Here is a 17760-nt window from a genome sequence, read left to right as displayed (position 1 = left end):
TTTTCAGTAACATTAAAAATATAAATTATTCAAATAAAAAGGGCCAGAAAATGTTTTCCCTTCATCCAATATGAAAACAATGTCAATTCTATACTTACTCTTAGCATATATTCAAAGAGCCTCTTGCCGTATCCCCTACGCTGACGAGATTCATGAATGTAAAAGTCTAGGACGCAGAGAGGGGCACACTCTTTAGTCCTCTGATTGTGGTCCAACAGGAAGAGCTTCTTGCGGCCAACCTTGAGCATTCCAACAACTAATGTTTTATCTCTGAAAAAAAAAAAAAAAAAAAAAAATTTAGAATCAACTAATTCAGAATTCACATTGTTATTATATTTCAGAAACTAAAGCCTTCCCAGAAATTAAAAATTAAATTAAATTAAATTACTACAGTACTTGATGAAACTGCGTTCAGCAAAAGCCACTTTCTCAAAGCTTTACTGTAGTTGTAAAAATTCAAAAAGCTGTGAGACCCTCATTTACATATGGCATAATATTGCCACAATAATCCAAATGACCATCAAAAGTACATAAAAATCCATCAGATTAAGTTAAAATTTAAAAATAATTCAATAACTTACATAGCATCATCATCTTCCTTCATCAAATATAAGAGATGATCGGAGTTTTGCATCTTTTCAGCTGTAGTTATTACATTATTCAGACCTTGAGCAAATGATGATGCTTCACCAATAGCGTTGATTAGCTGATATAACTGCTGGTACTCAATCCTGTTAAGAAAGTAAATAACACAATAATATAATCTCAACACAGACAACTACAGTATATATAAAACAACAAAATCACAAAATATGTGTTGATAATAGAGAATGAATAAGCTGTAGACCTCTTAGTATTCAGAATACATAATTACTGTACCAGAAATTCACTGTTCATCTTGTGGTGAAATATGCTTTTATGTAAACATTACCATCTACAAAACCCTTACCAAATACGTATTCACTCCTTACTAATAAAAAAAAATCATGACAGGAACTCCTGTAACAAAAGAAACTACTGTAACTGTCAATAGGTTGTGTGTGAATTATGAATAAAAAATCTAATTCTTGAAACTAACATCATTTATCTTTACATATAACCCTATTATTTTAAGCTAGCCTTATTTGAGGTAGTCAAATCCAGGCACACGGCAAAGAAAAGCCTTCCTTTCCACCTATCTAATGTAGTCTGAATAGTCTGTGCAATCATCACAAAGTATTGGCCACATTCACTCACTGATTTACATGAGCCTGAGTACTTGCCTACGTTGGAACCAAAAGAGTCCCGGGACCAAAGATCCCTACTAGATAGAGGGTTAATGGGCACCACAAGCACTCTTGAGAATAACATGGGGTTAGATATAGATTGGACCATGTTAGTAGTCACGCACTGGTTACCATCTTAGAGGCAAGGCACTGGATATCCGATGCATCTATGCCTAAGGGTCAGAAGATGCATCATTCTATGCCATGTTAGTACAGTCATGGGTCAAAATCCAATTACGTGTAAAGATCCAACAAGAGTACTAAAACTGTTTATTCTCATTCTCATGAGGATGAAGAGGATGATAAGGGTGAGGTTACTGAAATACTTAACTTGACTTACCACCAACAAAGGGCCCAATGAATGATTATCTAAAAATTTACAAGTTATGTCCCTCAAAAAACCATGGCAACATGACTTCCATATACCCATATAAGGATAGTATTCACATCTGTATCAAATTTATAAGCAACATTAGTTGCTAGGGCCCTTACCTCATAATTTAGACTTTCAAGTTGGATGTTTGAGGCTCATGCAATGAAGGAATAAGCAGAATAACCTTCAACCAAAGGAGATCAGCATTTACAGTAAAACCCCTGTATTCGAGGGGGATGCGTACCACACCCCCCCAGACGAATAGCTAAAATCCACGAATACTTAAAACCCCTCTAATAACACTTAGAACTGCCTATTTCGATGGTTCAAACACAAAAAAACCCTGTGAAAATGCTTATACCTGAGTATTTTAATAGTTTTATCACAAAAAGTGCATTTAGTCATGAAAATTATATAAAAATACAGTAATCAGTGAATATTTCTCAGTGAAAAATACCGTGAATGGGCAAATTTTCCGCGAATAATGTGTAAATACGTCCCACAAAGAAATCCGCGAACAGGTGAGTCCACGAATACGGTGATTTTACTGTACAGTAATGCTCACAGCTCTGACAGGACATAGGGCAATGCCTTCCTTGCTAGAGTACTGCAAAGGCTGAGCTGGGTAGGAATAACAAGGTTAGGTTTCCTTGGGGAAAAGGGGTTGACTGAGTTAGCTGAGACAGGTCAATACTTTGCAAATTCTTAGAGTGAGATATCTGGATAGATAAAACATGGGACTCACTTATTTTCTGAGTAGAGGCCACAGCTACAAGAAAGTTTTCAGTTACATTCTCTGGGATAAACCATCGATTGACTCAAATACATCACAGTAAAGGTACTGAAGCACAAACTGCAAATCAGTCTCAAAATGCTAGAGCATTGTGACTCACTGGATGATTCCAATTGATGTCCCTACATTTAAAAACCTGTGGGAGAAGAAATCTATTGCCTTTATGACTGATTTAGACAATTCCCTCACTTTAATGATATATCTGACAGCAGCATCAGAGGAGCCAAAAGCAGCTAAGTAGGTCATATCATAGGATATCTCATTTACAATTATTACCAAGATGGAATGTCTGCCATTCTTCCTGAGTGTCTGGGAGCATATTAACTCAAGAGGCTAGGGAGGAACAATGTACACTGACTTCAGGTTCTCTAGAAATTGTCTGACTACAAAGACAACCACTCAAAAGAATCTCAGCCACACAGACCAACAGATTGTTCTCATTCTTCTACAGAAGTAAGGGAAAATGAAGCTTCCCCTTCCACAAGGATAAGAGTATTCCAATGAAACTATATCTTATAGATTTTATCAGTCCTAGAATAAAGCTTAAGAATACTGTACAGTATTAGGAATCATACGGCAATGCAGTTAAGGATGCTGCCACAGCGGAAATTACTGAAGTTCTATACACAGACGAGATGATGAAATAGAGTTGGATAGTAACTTGGACATATCCTTCACATAACCCAAGAACAGTATGTGATAGTGTCAGCTGGGCTCTTGTGGCACCAGAAGAGTTTGAAGACCCAGACCTACTTGGATGAGAATAATGAAAAGGAGGACTGGGGATGACTGAAGATTTGTGGAAACTACCGCACCGTGAAGACGTGTGGCAAAGTTTCACTGAGGCCTTTGGATCACGCAGCGTTGGAGGCCACGTTGTTTTAATAATTATGTGCCCCAAACACACAGGAATACATAAAGCTAAAATAACCTTGCAAGAGAGATAATAACCATGTTTTCAAGCTATCCACAAATAACTGAGAATGAACACTCAAACTGACGCCAAAAACAACAACCCTACATTAGCAAAGTGGAGAAAGGTCCTTAAACTTAATGGAAACTATTGGAACATCATAAAACTGTAATATATTTCATTTATTATAACAATCTGATTTCTACACCTCACGCCAAAAAGATGTAAACTCAAATTAAAAATTAAACATAATTCCCCAAAACTGAGATGAACTTGTCAGTAACCTTGCAATGCACTTCCAAACAGAAAAGAGTAAATAAACACAATATTCAAGGAATTCGAGAATTATGAACCATCCAGTAATAGAATAAATACTGAAATCTCACCCGAAATATGAAGCATGAAAAGTATGAAAAAATAAGTGTCCAACAGTTACAGGGGCAGTTATTTGCTTGACAATCAAACTGAGTGAGACTTAACTTCTGCTACTGCCACAGGAGGCACTGGCAGGGGGAAGCCTGGGAAAGTGAGGGTTTTCATCTTCCATATGTCTGTGTCTGGGGAGCTACTGACTGCAGGATTAGGCATAAGGAAAATAATGGGGTTGGGTCGAACAAAAGTTTTTATAGCTCCTCTCATGTCACTTAATGGTTAATAATCACCTCCTCTTTGAAGGGAGCCTGGCCCCCATTTGAACCAACTTGAATCCCCTTTAACCAATTGTACTTTGTACCACGATTGGTTGAGATTGACCCATTGGTTCTGGAGAAGCCAAAATGTGTCAAATGTATTAAAAAGGTATGTATACTGTATACATATACAGATGACACACACACACACACTTTGATAAAAAAAGTTAATGTGAGCTTTCAACTCAGGTGAGCTATAAAAAAATCAAAAGGAAATAGACGTGTATTTTTGTACGTAAGGGTTATATGCTTTATGAAAAGCACAGAATTCATAAAAAAATAACAGAAAAGAATAATGCATCTGTAATCACTAGCAAAGGCCACACAAAATATAAAAGGACGCTACCTTTGTTGCTTTGATCTAGAAGATATAGGACTGCTTAAAAATTCATGATTCATCATGCAAATCTGGTTATAATTGACCTGCAACCAAAGTGATATAAAGTACAGAAAAAATTAAGAAGGGCAGTTTAAAGGAACATACCAAACCAACTACTAATAAAATAATTGGTAACAGTCCCTTAAAAATATACAAATATTAATCTTCACCCCAGCACGATGGAGAAATAATTACAGCGACGCAGTCATGATAGACACAACATGCAAGGCTCTGGTCATGTGGGGAAAGACCAGGGATTATTGATTACCCAGACAATTCATGTCTGCAAGACTTTGCGTGGTGACAATGACCGGAGAGGGGAATCCACAAACCGGAAGCACTGTAATAATGCGATCAAGGGAGCACAATCACAAGATCAAACAAAACAAACAAAGGCCCAGAAAAGAGATTTAAAGATAAGAAACAACATATTTTATGAGAGCAACTGCATGAAGGTAAAAAAGTAAGCGTATATGTCGTAATAAAAGAATGAAACTGGCACACCTCTGAAAAGAAAAATTTAGCCCATTTAATTAAGGAAGTAAAACAGTTAGAAGAATTTGATTTTTTATGTAACACAAGTGAGATAAACATACTAATAAGAAGCCAAATTCCCCAAAAACCATGAAAAACATGAGATGCACGGGCCGTACTGCTCATCAGAGCCACCATAATGCATTTGTGAATACATAAGGACATGCAGTAACTTGAACACACCCGAATCTATACTACTTGAAGATGATCACTCATTCACTTAACAAACTATTAGTTTGTTGTTCTTGAGAAGATTTTTAAAGATTCTTTTTCTGCATCTTCCATGGTAGTAATACACGAAAGTTTTCAAGCAAGTACATACAGAAGTTTTTATGCAAGTCTTGTTATTTCCGGCCAAGAACTTCCACAAAAGAAAATGACTGTACTCTGGAATATCTTCGAAAACTTCTTAGTTATCTCCCCTTGGAAGGGGGTGTGGCCCCAATTTAAGCAAACATGAACACCTTTTATTGAAGGATGCATTGTTACATTGTTACTTGAAAAAAATCCATGGTTCTGGTGAAGCTGAGGATGTGAATTCATGCCAGATAGATATGCATACGCATTATGCAGACAACTTCACTTGAGAAAATTCACTCCGAGTTTTTCCACTCAGGCAGCCTAAACACCATATGAAATTACACCAAACATATTGATCTTCTGAACTGACAACCAATTATTATGTATAGTAATTTGGACCACTTCTAACAAAATATTTATTGGTGTTGATACTTCACTTCATTCATAAATGCATATACTGTACACTTGTAGGATCCGGTACAATTAAACAATAAAGAGATGCTAAAATAATCTTAAAGATGGTTTGCTGATTTGGAAAACTAACAAACAGAGCATGATATGGCAATGTGAGGTAAACTTTAACTTTTTCAAATTAATTCAAACTGTAACTCTTAAAATTCAGCCCCCTTCACATGAAAGAGAATAATACAAGTTGATAAAAGGAGTTATGTGGAAATTTTTTCATTCTTCTGATAACTAAGTCTTTTTTCAACTGAAATAGCTATACAGTGTTACCATTCTACAAAAAAATCACTACTTCTAGTGACTGGTCAAAAGCACATAATACACACAACCAAATACATAAAATCTGAATGACCACAGAGATCTCTAAAAAAAAACCTTGCATACAACTAAAAGTCTACACAGGCAATAAGTTCTTTTCTTCACTCCAAGTACAGTATTGAAGATTTACATTAGCCCACCCTCATTTATCAGTCTTGAATACTGCTCTCTGAAGTGCTTTCATCTTATCTCCTTTCTCACCAAGACTGAATTAAAGGCATTATGTCTGATCAATACCTAGACCTCATCTCTTCTCACAATCTTCTTCCTCCTGACCACAAGGTGGCTTCTCTCTTTCTTGTATAGGTACCATAATACAGTACTGTATTTCAAAAACTCTTCCACCACATTCATGGGAAGAGCATCTCTGCTTGACTCATACCATCCAGTCCAGCTATCTCTTCCCACATTTATTCTATGGAAATCATAGGTTGTTTCCTTTCTACTACCAAGCTTAGGAATTTTCTTCCTGCTTCTGTTTTCTGCAACACTTGTACTCTTCTTACCTTCAAGAGCAGGTCCTACTTTAGGGGTCTAGGGATAATTAGCCTATTACTTCCTAATCCCAAAACTTACAACAAGGATTGTTCAGTAACTTCTGGTTGGAACTATATATGCTTTGATTCAGACAAGTCTGGATTGCTTATACAGACATTTGCTTAGTATATTTAACACAAATTGCTTAGTTTCTCCAACCATGGTATGGTGTCATAGGTAGTGGAGAATGGAATATAATTTTCTTGCAAACAATACACCCTATAGTACTGAGAGAACTCAACTTACAACAAAACTAATATGTAATTAGAATGAATAGCAGGCAACCCCTCCCATCCACCTCCTTTATGGATCTACAGGGATGCTTGCATAATAAGTAGGATACATGGGTGAAGAGATCAGTATACAGTATGTATGTATACTGTACATGTATGTACATATCCTATGTAAATATGTATTTACATATGCATGCATACATATAAACCCTACCAAAACTCAAAAGTACAAAATGACTTTTATACAAAATTACTTTTATCAAGTCTAGTATATGTTCAATGACAGCATCTCCTTAATTACAAAACTCACAGTAATCCATCCTTTTCCCCTATGCTAACCTTTTTACCATCTCAAAATTCCTCTCCATTTTAATCGTTCTCACAGCATACGAACAATTCACTTCAACCCTTTTTCTTTCATTGGCATTCAACATCTCCACTCCCATAGTGGAGAGTTGGCCCAAATGCCCTTCAACCACTCCAACCTTGGCTTCCATTGGCATCCTGTTACCCCGAATGAATCACCTATTCTGTGACTCGTTTTCTCCCTCATCCTACCATATTATGGTTACGTTTGCTCCCAATTACCAATATGAATCCATTCTCCCACCATCCATGTTAATATGAAAAGATCTAATATTTAGGTTTATCTAACCTTCACAGCTTTCCCTTTGCTTAGGTTCACTTCCATCTTTCTCTTCTTACAGACGACCTCAAGTTCTTAAACTTGTCATTCTGGCAGTTTCTCTCCATTTTCCAAGCATTGCTGCATCGTCTACCATACATCAGCCATTCCACAAACCATCCATAACCCAATTTGTCATTCAACATACATATATATATATATATATATATATATATATATATATATATATATATATATATATATATATATATATATATATATATATACATATATATATACATATATATATATATATATATATATATATATATATATATATATATATATATATATATATATATATATATATATATATATATATATATACATATATATATATATATATATATATATATATATATATATATGTGTGTGTGTGTGTGTGTGTGTGATGTGTGTGTGTGTGTGTAATACACAGGACATTCTTATCCATACAAATAATAAGCCCACAAAACCTATTAATAATGAATATACTTAACCTTGGGTACATATCCTATCTGGGGAATAACACTCAGATGACAGTGACTTCATCCACTCGACCATCAAGATAAATGACAGGCTCAAATGCTGCATTTTAGAAAACCATAATTCGCCCTTAAAATAAAACCTGTTCAGTTTACCACCCAATTCGCCCAGAGGAAAAGGTCAAAGTATCAGGGTCAACCCGATCCGGATGGGAGACTTCCTGGGAGTCTGCAATATCAACGCCAATAGGTTTCAAAAAAAATCTTATCATAAAGCGAAATCCTCCTGCAATACGCTCCAAGGCTTCCGCTCCCTTCCCCCGGCCCCCTCGAATGTTTCCTGCAATGCGTCACTCTTTCCTTGTAATGAAAAGAAGGCCGTTAAACACGGCGATGACTTCAGGAGGCAGAGTACCCGAGGCGTGTCTCCTCTCGCATCATCAATGTCACGCCCATATTTAGCTTTTTCCCCACAACTTTTAACCTTCAGCGACTGACAGTGGCGCCCGTTGAAGGGTCCTGTCTCCAATCTGACCATCTGTTAAGAGGCAGTTCGAAATTCTCCCTTAAATGGTGACTTCTTCGACGTCCGAGGAGGATTTTTACGGGCAAAGTCGAAAGTGAAAGGGATGATATGGTATGGGATCCTTTTGCACTTCTCACCTGTTTTTCGTTGTCGAGCTCCAGTTCTTAAGGATGAGATTATTGTCAACAAGCGAAATCTCATCCACCAGGATGTCTTCCACGGGGAAACGGAACTCCATGGCGGTCTCTTCGCGTCCTCCTAACAAGGTAACAAAGTGATGGGTGCAACAATCCCCTCCTACGAGGAATCAATCCCTTAGCTGAATCACCGAAGCCACAGGAAGATGCAGCAGACGACACCGACACCTTCGCTCGCACTGACTTCCACAACACGACTGATCAATCGATGCCGTTGAGTGGAATACAGAAAACGGAATCCTACCGCTCTCTAAGGGCGTGTTCTTTTAGGTCGAGCGTTTCAATTCCTGTACCATTCATTTATTTATCATTAAACGATGGGAGAGCGATGCCGCCTGACACTGAATTATGGTAATTGTGATATATGTTTAACAGTCTACTAGATCTAATGACGGTATCAGAACAGCACTGGTTTTCATCCAAGACCACGGCAAAGATGCTGGGCCAATGGGATACGACATTTTCGTCTAAGGAAACCGCATTACCCTTGTAAGACAGCTGCTAATACCAAAGTAGCGTTACTATTCCCGTTATTTCGTGACAATGAATAGGAATTAAACGGAATTGTTCATACAAAGGTCGGTAACAGGGGAAACGCCTTATCGCATGGCAATTTGTATGTACAGACTTCTAGCTTTGATATTCAGCGACAAAATTACCTAAATTCTAAAATGAATATATTATGAATGCACGAACAGTTTTATCAATAATCTCAGTACTGTTTTATGGAAGGACGGGAAAACCAGGGAGTTCTGGTTGACTTAGTCAATCGATAATCGGCATATGGAGAGAAACTTTAATATTACTATATACCGCTAATACTGTAACCTATACAATGCTACTTAAAATGATAATAACGTTAATCACATCCTGAAACATGCAGGCAGCTAAAGGACCCTTCTCTTGTGTATTTTTTGCTATAAAAATACAGAGTTCTGTATTTTTAATAATAATAATAACTGCCTTATTTTCAAGTTCATCACTGGCGTATTGGTAATTTCTTCGTCCTCTGTTAAGATATCATTATTGCACAGGAGTATTTCTCTGCAGCTATGCCTGCTTAATCTTGCAATCCAACGCAAACTTTCAGCAGTGGGATGGCTCCAAGTGTCCATTTAGTAAGTAAAAACCTATCTGAAATAACCATCTACAACATTACTAACTGCCTTTAACAGATTCTCATCTGACCTCATTCGTATATAGAAGTATTGCATCTTCAAAACACGATTTACTGCTCGTATAACGTCTGGTCCACGCAGTTTGTCTGGCCAACCTTTTTTTTATATGGGTCATATGCGAACATAGTGGCATTGATCCCCCATTCTGATCGATGTTAGACATTATTATTATTATTATTATTATTATTATTATTATTATTATTATTATTATTATTATTATTATTATTTTTTCTAGTAGTAGTAGTAGTAGTATTAGTCGTGAAGGGCGTACATTCTCAAAGAGAACACCACGAACTATAGGCCGCACGTTTATCACGCTACAGTATATAGGTTGCATAGATCAATGAAGCCAACCGAAAAGCCTTAAGATTCCCTAGCAAGCGCCGCAGAAGTGTCACGTGAGAAGAGAGAGCTTGCTTTACAGTTGCTCTGTACAGTATGTGACTCCCACAGCTCTCTTCCTTGAATCATGATACGAAACAGGAGGGCAAGGTATCACTTGTGACGATACGATGACATATTGTTTATGAATTGCCTTTCCTATGTTTAATAGAGAGCGGTTACCTATTCATAAAATTTACTAAGAGACCTGCTGAAAACTAAAATGTAATATATACTGCATAATGATTGACAATAGGAGATAAGAATGCTTATTTGATATTAAAACAACGAATGCTTAAAAAGACTCCCAAAAGCTAATAATAATTGTAGCTCTTATAACGCTTGCATTGTAAATAGTAATGAAGGTAATTAACGGCACACCTGTGGCCGTGCAAATCACATGATATAAATTAATTCATCACAATCAACTGTACAAAGTATACAACATGTATCCTCGAAGAGCATTTAACTACTGTACAGCGAACCATGATCTAAGTTCGTGCGCTACGCCTGAGGAATGCGGTACTGAATATAACTTTCACTAGTCACAGAAGTGAAGTTGCCATATCACAATATGCATCTTGCTATCTAACTGTTTTAGAGGAGAACAATCCTTACACGACAGGGAAACGCCCTACGGACAGCAGAAGAGGATATCAAAATTCCTTCTCATTTCTTTGGCCTATGCAGTTCTTTATTACCATTATTTTCCTTGAAGCCTCGTCTTCACGTTAACTACTATATTGATATTAAGGCCCTTCCTTTCCGATGACTTTTCCACGCCATCTACCAAGTTTTCTTCTTCTCCCTAACACTTCAGAATTATATACTTTTTGGCCAACTGTCTGTAAACGCATATGCTCTTGTCTTTCATATTCACTAATTATTTTTATTGTTCTCAACTTTCTCAACTTATTACCTTACATCGGGACCGAACTTATGGCTCAAATGAAAGGCAAGAGTACTACCAACTGACTCACAAAGGTAATATAAGAAGTTGGAACCTGAGCATTTACACGGTATCTAAGGCTTTACCTGGTCAGGCTGCACTCCTAGTACTACAGTGACTCACTTGTCACCGTTTCGTTCGAATGATCCTTTTTTGAGCTTCTCATTACTCTGCCCATTATTAAACAGTGAGTGAACAGAACAATCTGGCTTAAACAAAGGCGTCACTGCTGAGTCTACAAAAAAAAAAAATGAAGCTTTGAGAGTAGCCAGCCATTTATGTTCCCGAGTTGCATCAGAAAAGTTTCTTTTATAGCAAATTTGTTTTCATTTGAAGCTGAAGCATAAACTCTCTGAACCCCAGGTCTTAGTTTGGTATAATTATTCCCCTTCAAATCTGATATTCCCTCTTCTTGATTCTCCAAATAAGTACGACTGCAATCGCTATGGAACCAGGCTCTAAACCAATTAGGAGGAATTCGTATATCAGTCATGTTGACAAAACTTTCATTTAAGGAAGAATAGGCTCAATGTACTTATAAAATTGCAACTTATTCATAAGTGAAAGGTCACTCAGTATTCCATCCAATTCTGCTTGAGATTTCATATATGTCTTACGAGGGGAAGACATCAACGGATAGCCTGCTCATTTTCACCCACAAATGACACTAAAGCATTATCAGAAGCCCCAGCCGGAGTACCCACAATGCTGGTTGTAACACCAGAGGACTCGGTGGATACTAGATCCAAGCAATTACCAGGCTTGTGAACGTCCGTCCTTATTTGCAATTTGCTCATAGCCAGATTCAGAAGTAAACTCAAAACCCTGCTCCATCTTCTTAATTTTTGTTTACACCTACGACCTCATTTTCCTCCTCTTTCCCAGTTTCTGCAGTTTTTCTTCTCTATCCAAATCAGTACTGCACCATTTGCAATATCAGCCATTCTTCGTTTCATTCACAACTCTGTTATCTCCCAACTCTGCATTATATCTGGAGGCCTTTCCATAACTTCTTGCCTCAGTCCAGCTGTTGGGATATTAAACCGTCAACTTTGAGCCAAATCAGTCACTGTGCAGTGTACACAGTATTCTGACACAATCTTTGGTTCTATTATGAACATTTTAAATCGCTCCTAACAATTCGTACATCCTTAACACTCGTAACACAGCCTCTCCATCGGTGATCATAAGCTTTGTACATGACTATGTATGATATACAGTACACTGTATTTGTCTAGCTGATGATTCAATCCTCCACACTGCTTGAAAATTGTCGTTAATAAACCACATAGTTCTAAATTGTTCAGTCTTCCTGTGAGCATTTGGGAATTTAGTTTAGGAGCTGAGAATTATTTTCATCATCCAGATTCTTAAACATTCCCGCTAGGTGTATTCGTCCGTGTTTGGAGTACTGTTCTCACGTTTGTGGTGCTTTGTCGTTTGTCCCCTTACTTAAAAAGACTGCCTCTAAGCCAATTCGCTTGATCATGGCTCACTTCACGAATGTTTCTCGCAGACACAGGTATATATACCGCAGAGTTTCACCTCCCACCAGGCAACCTTATGACTTCCATCAGCCTACCCCTTCCCAGTTTTACTTTGCAGAAAAGGGTAGTCAGTTCAGCAAAGGTTACTTTCTTTCCATTACTTAGAGTGTATCACTCCTCTCGTGGCAAAAAATCACTCTTCCTCACGCTCATGGTGCGGAAAGTAAAGGTGTTGAGACATTCAGCCGTTGTGCCCAGAAGCCTGCTAGTATACAAACCTCCAAATTGTGTGGCGGGACAGTATGAAGCAATCTCTCTGATTTATGACTTCTAAAACACACTCGTACTTAATAATACTTTTCCTTTTTTTCATTTCTATAATTGTTGTGGAAGATTTATGTTCATTAATACAGGATTTACCTATTTCCCATTTGTTTAACGTTAAAACAAGGCAGGCTTATTGATTAACGTATAGGCTACATATGAATTATTCATTTGTATAGGCCAACTGATCTTGAGCTTTTCTGGTAAGCATTAAAGGTGTAGTGCTATGAATTTTTTTTTACCCTCTACAGTATTGTTAAAGAAACCTGTATAAGTCATATATGGAAAATTTAAATTCTCAAACACATGCGATTAATCCTCGGATGAATTTTTTTTCACTTTTATTTCGTTTATATCTTACACCTTTCTTATATAATTTCACGGCATGGCAACCCTTGCTACGAACTAGCCATAAAACGAATAATCAGTGTCAGATGAAAGATTCTGAGAACCTAGGGAGCGTTTTTGTGCTAGTACCCCTTCCTCCAAAAACAGAGAAGAAACATCAAGCGTACGTAATATGAAAATAAAAAGGCCCACAAAACACTGTATGAACGTTTCAACCATATATTTCGAGAACTTCCTTCTGTGGCCCTGTTCACTGGTAAAATATGGGCAGATGGTAGATAAAAGGGTATATATGAACCATTACGGAAAGTCGTCGCAATTTCCCCGAGGTCTCGGAATTGTGTGAGCTGTAATGGCGAAGTTTGTAGGACAAGGAGACATTGTCCTGTTGCAACGGTCAGGGCGTGAGGAAACACGCACCCCCAAAATATCGCCCCAAAGCCGTTAACTTTTGTCACTGCAGAAGAACAGGCGGTCTTAAATCTTGGTGTTTCATTCACTCTCAAACCAGGTCCCGAGAGTAATGTTAATTTCTTGGTTGCATTTCATAAACATTTTTTAAAAAAACAATTATGACAAAAAAGATGTATTTCTCAAAGGCATTTTGCTAAATGTCTTGGGGCAAAATAACAAAAAAAATTCACTCCCGAAAAGATTCCAAAATGCGTTAGTTAAGGAAAAGGGAGGATATCATAATCACAAAATCTGACAAAGACGGGAAAATAGTTCTCTTAGATAGGGAGACGTACATCACTAAAGTTCAAGAACTTTTAAAAGATGCGGAGACCTATGATAAATTAACGAAAGATCCCACAACAAATATTGCTGCCCAAATTAACAAATCAGTCAGAATCACAGGGGGTAATAAGAAGAACATATAATTACTAGAGGCATTCAAGATAATCAACCCCTCTCTCCCCTATTTTTATGGCCTCCCAAAGACACGTAAAGATGGGATTCTGTTACGCACTACAATATCTAGCAGGGGCTCTTTCATGTGTAAATTATCAAAATGGTTTGCAGACTTGTTATCACCCTTTCTAGGAACCTTCTCATCCTCCCATGTCAAACATTCAGAGGGTTTTATACAAAAATTTAACAGTTTAAATATCCCATCTAATAACATCAAATTGCTCAGCCTAGACGTCGAGTCATTATTTACCAAAGTCCCAATCGCCAACGTGTTTTCTTTTCTAAAGAGGAAGTTACAGCCATATGAAGACCATTTTCCTCTAAAACTAATCAATCTCTGTGCAACTAATGTCATTTTCTTTCAATGGTAATTTCTACAAACAAAAATTTGGCCGTAGCATGGGCAGCCCTCTATCCTCCCTTCTAGCAAACCTGTACATGGAATACAGTAATACCTCGAACTTGAGCGATTCATGTTGCTCGAATTCACAGACAAGCGAACTTTTCAGTGGAACCTAACACACAAGTTTTCACAGACATGCGAACATTTGCGAATACTGAGAAACCCTGCAAAAGTGTTTATGTTGCATTTTTATGTAATTTATAAGTTTTCAAGCTTTTATGTGTAAATTAAATAACATTAAATAATATAATTAATAATTTCTCTCCTCTCTCTCTCTTTTACCGAGATGAGAGAATTTTTATGGTGCATGTATATGTTTGTTTTGTATGATAAATAAATTTTTTACCTAATAATAAGTACTAATTTTCAAATAATAATAATAATGATAATAATATAACTGTAATTACAAAATTCGTATGTGATACGTATTTTAGACAAAAATATCTTTCCCTCACCTTCTGTAAGAAGCTTGAAGGCAAAAAGCTGTCAGACATGTCGATTTAACACGACAAGAAGGGGGAAGTGTTGCTGATTAGTGGGTCAAAGGTTTCTTATTTAATTCTCTCTCTCTCTCTCTGTGTTCGTAATAATTCATAAAAAATTTCACACTCTTAAGTACGGATAACTGCTATCTCTCTCTCTCGTTCGTAGTTAGCGTAACCTATGTATTACTGGTTCTCTGTATGTCTTTAACTGTGCAGTAGGTAGTTTTAAATTGATCTAATTTTACCCGTACAGCTTACAAACTGTAAATGTGCCGTTCTAAAACATAAGAGACATAGAGCATTTCAGCACAAAGTGAAAGACAGAATAAAGTTTTCAAAAACGAGGTTGAGAAGACTTCTAAAAATAGATCGGTGGAATGGGGAGAGAGATAAATAGGACACTAATCTTCACACTCTCCTATATTTTTAAGTCAACCATTTATTTCTTTTTTAGGGTAATGTACTAAGCTAACTTTTAAATGAAATTACAGTAACTTCAATTTCATTTAAAAGTTAGTTTAATACTGAATTTCCATCTTTTGATATCTAACATAAGATTAACTTCTCTCTTTCTCATGTCATTCTGTGTCTCCGTTAAGCAAATCATTTATAACTAACTATCTGTGTCTCCGTAATAATTCACAAATAATTTAGCATATTTCAAATAAGGATATCTCTCTCTCTCTCTCTCTCTCGTGTTATTGGCTCTGTCTCCCTAATAATTGATAAATAATTACATTCTCTTAAGTAAGGACAACCCTTATCTCTCTCTCTCTCTCATTCATAATTAGTGCTCACACATTTTTACAACTTATTATTTCTCTGTGCATCTTTACCTGTACAGTACAGTTTAAATTTATCTAATTTTATCTGTACCGTCGACGAAATGTAAATGTGCTAGTGTGGCAAATATGTTCTAAAACACAGAGACATAACAACTAAGAGTTGTATTAGTCTAAATAAAAAACACTTGTTTGTTCATGAAAAAGCATTTCAGAACAAAGAGAAAGAGATGCAGAATAGGTAAGTTATTAAAGAGGTTGAGAAGACTTATAAAAATAGATTGGTCGGAAGGGGAGTGACAAATTCTCTTCCAACTCTATTTTTGTCAACCACTTTTCTTTTTTTAAGGGTAATGTATTAAGTCTAAGCGATGTCAGACAGGGCAGCTGATCGGGACTACAAAGTCTACCCCAAAAGCCAAATTAAAGTCCTTCAAAGAAGGCATCACGGCGACCCCATATAAAAATGGGAACAAGCTGGGAAGAAGATTAAGCTAACTTTTAAATGAAATTACAGTAACTTTAATTTCATTTAAAAGTTAGCTCAATAATTTGGGGGCATGATTAGGGTCATATTAATAAGCATTTACAAGCATTTTTTGATTGACTGATTATGAAATTTACGCCTTGAAGACTAAGAGCTGGTACCCACCAGGATTATTCTGTGCCAAGCATTTTTAGAGACCGTGCCAAACTTACGCGAAAATTCACCTTGTACGAGGTGTTCTGGAACCTAACCTCATGTAAGTTTGGGGTACGACTGTATTTCGAAACAAATTTTGTCGCCTATCAAACCCCGCAACATGATCTGGCTTAGATACGTACATGATATTTTTACTTTCTGGGACAATAGCTGGAGAGACTTCAATGAATTTTTTAATAGACTAAATTAGCTAGTTACGACCATAAAATTCAAAACAGAATGGGAAAAGGACAGAACATTGCTGTTCTTAGATGTACTAACCATAAGAGAACAGAACAGATATGCTTTCACAGTATGTAGGAATCCCACTTTTGCTGTTTCTTACATTCTTTTTCTTAGAAACCACGATGTCTCCGTAAAAGATCATGGAAGGGTGCAACCTGTTCCTCAGGGGACTTAGAATGTTCAAATGGATACCTATACAGTATAGAGAATTCAACATGATCTGCCAACACCTAATGCAAGTGCTCTATCCACCACACATTATCGTGAAGGATATATACTAGAGGTCAAAGTCACAACAAGCAAATAGATTTTAACGACAAAATAAATCTTCCATACGACGAAAACATCCAAAAGGCTACAGTACATCTCAGGTCTAATCCTTTTATTTTCCATTACCCCAAATCCATCGGGAGCTTGCGCATCAATGTATGCTTAAATAAAAAAGGGGGAAGAAGCAGGAGTTACAAGATTCTGTGCAACAATTGTAATGAGATTTACGTGGGGGAGACGGGTAGGTCTATCTCGCAAAGAATAACAGAGCACAAAAGATCAGTTCGGTACGCTTCACAGTTCAGGGATTTTCCTACATATTAGGGATAAAGTGTGGCTGAGCTAGTTTTCGAAAGCAGTTGTCCGTACAAAAGGAAGACGCTGGAATCTGCTTTCATCAATCAAACCAACAATATGAACCTGTCAGGAGGACCTTGGAAATCAGATGACATAGACAGGTTAATCCTCAGGACTCTTCTGAAGGTGTTTCAGAAAATACAACCACCAAAAATCTCAAGGGAATACCTTAATTTCCATCCTTCCTGGGTGATGGCCACCTGCATGCCAATGAGGCTTACTGCCACACCTACATGTTTTGTATATACCCTTGTATCTATCATCTGTCCATATTTTACCAATGAG

At 36.9% G+C, this 17760-nt stretch overlaps 1 protein-coding gene across 2 annotated transcripts in view; it reads right to left on the bottom strand.

Moving 5' to 3' along the window:
* LOC136848863 (alpha-tubulin N-acetyltransferase-like) overlaps positions 1-8870 on the bottom strand; it is a 51839-nt gene extending 42969 nt beyond the window's left edge. For both annotated transcript variants that reach the window (XM_067121691.1, XM_067121692.1), the window contains exons 1-3: positions 8612-8870; positions 582-731; positions 99-270 (exon numbers count right to left, since the gene is read on the bottom strand). In XM_067121691.1, the coding sequence (XP_066977792.1) occupies positions 99-270; positions 582-731; positions 8612-8712 (423 nt within the window). In that variant the 5' untranslated portion in view covers positions 8713-8870. The remainder of the gene's footprint in view (positions 1-98; positions 271-581; positions 732-8611) is intronic.
* Positions 8871-17760: the final 8890 nt, after the last annotated feature.

This window comes from Macrobrachium rosenbergii, chromosome 19 (genome assembly GCF_040412425.1).
Source record: "Macrobrachium rosenbergii isolate ZJJX-2024 chromosome 19, ASM4041242v1, whole genome shotgun sequence".
Classification (NCBI taxonomy): Eukaryota; Metazoa; Arthropoda; class Malacostraca; order Decapoda; family Palaemonidae; genus Macrobrachium; species Macrobrachium rosenbergii.
The sequence above is the reverse complement of the archived record's forward strand: the minus strand, read 5'-3'. Positions and strand labels throughout refer to the sequence as shown.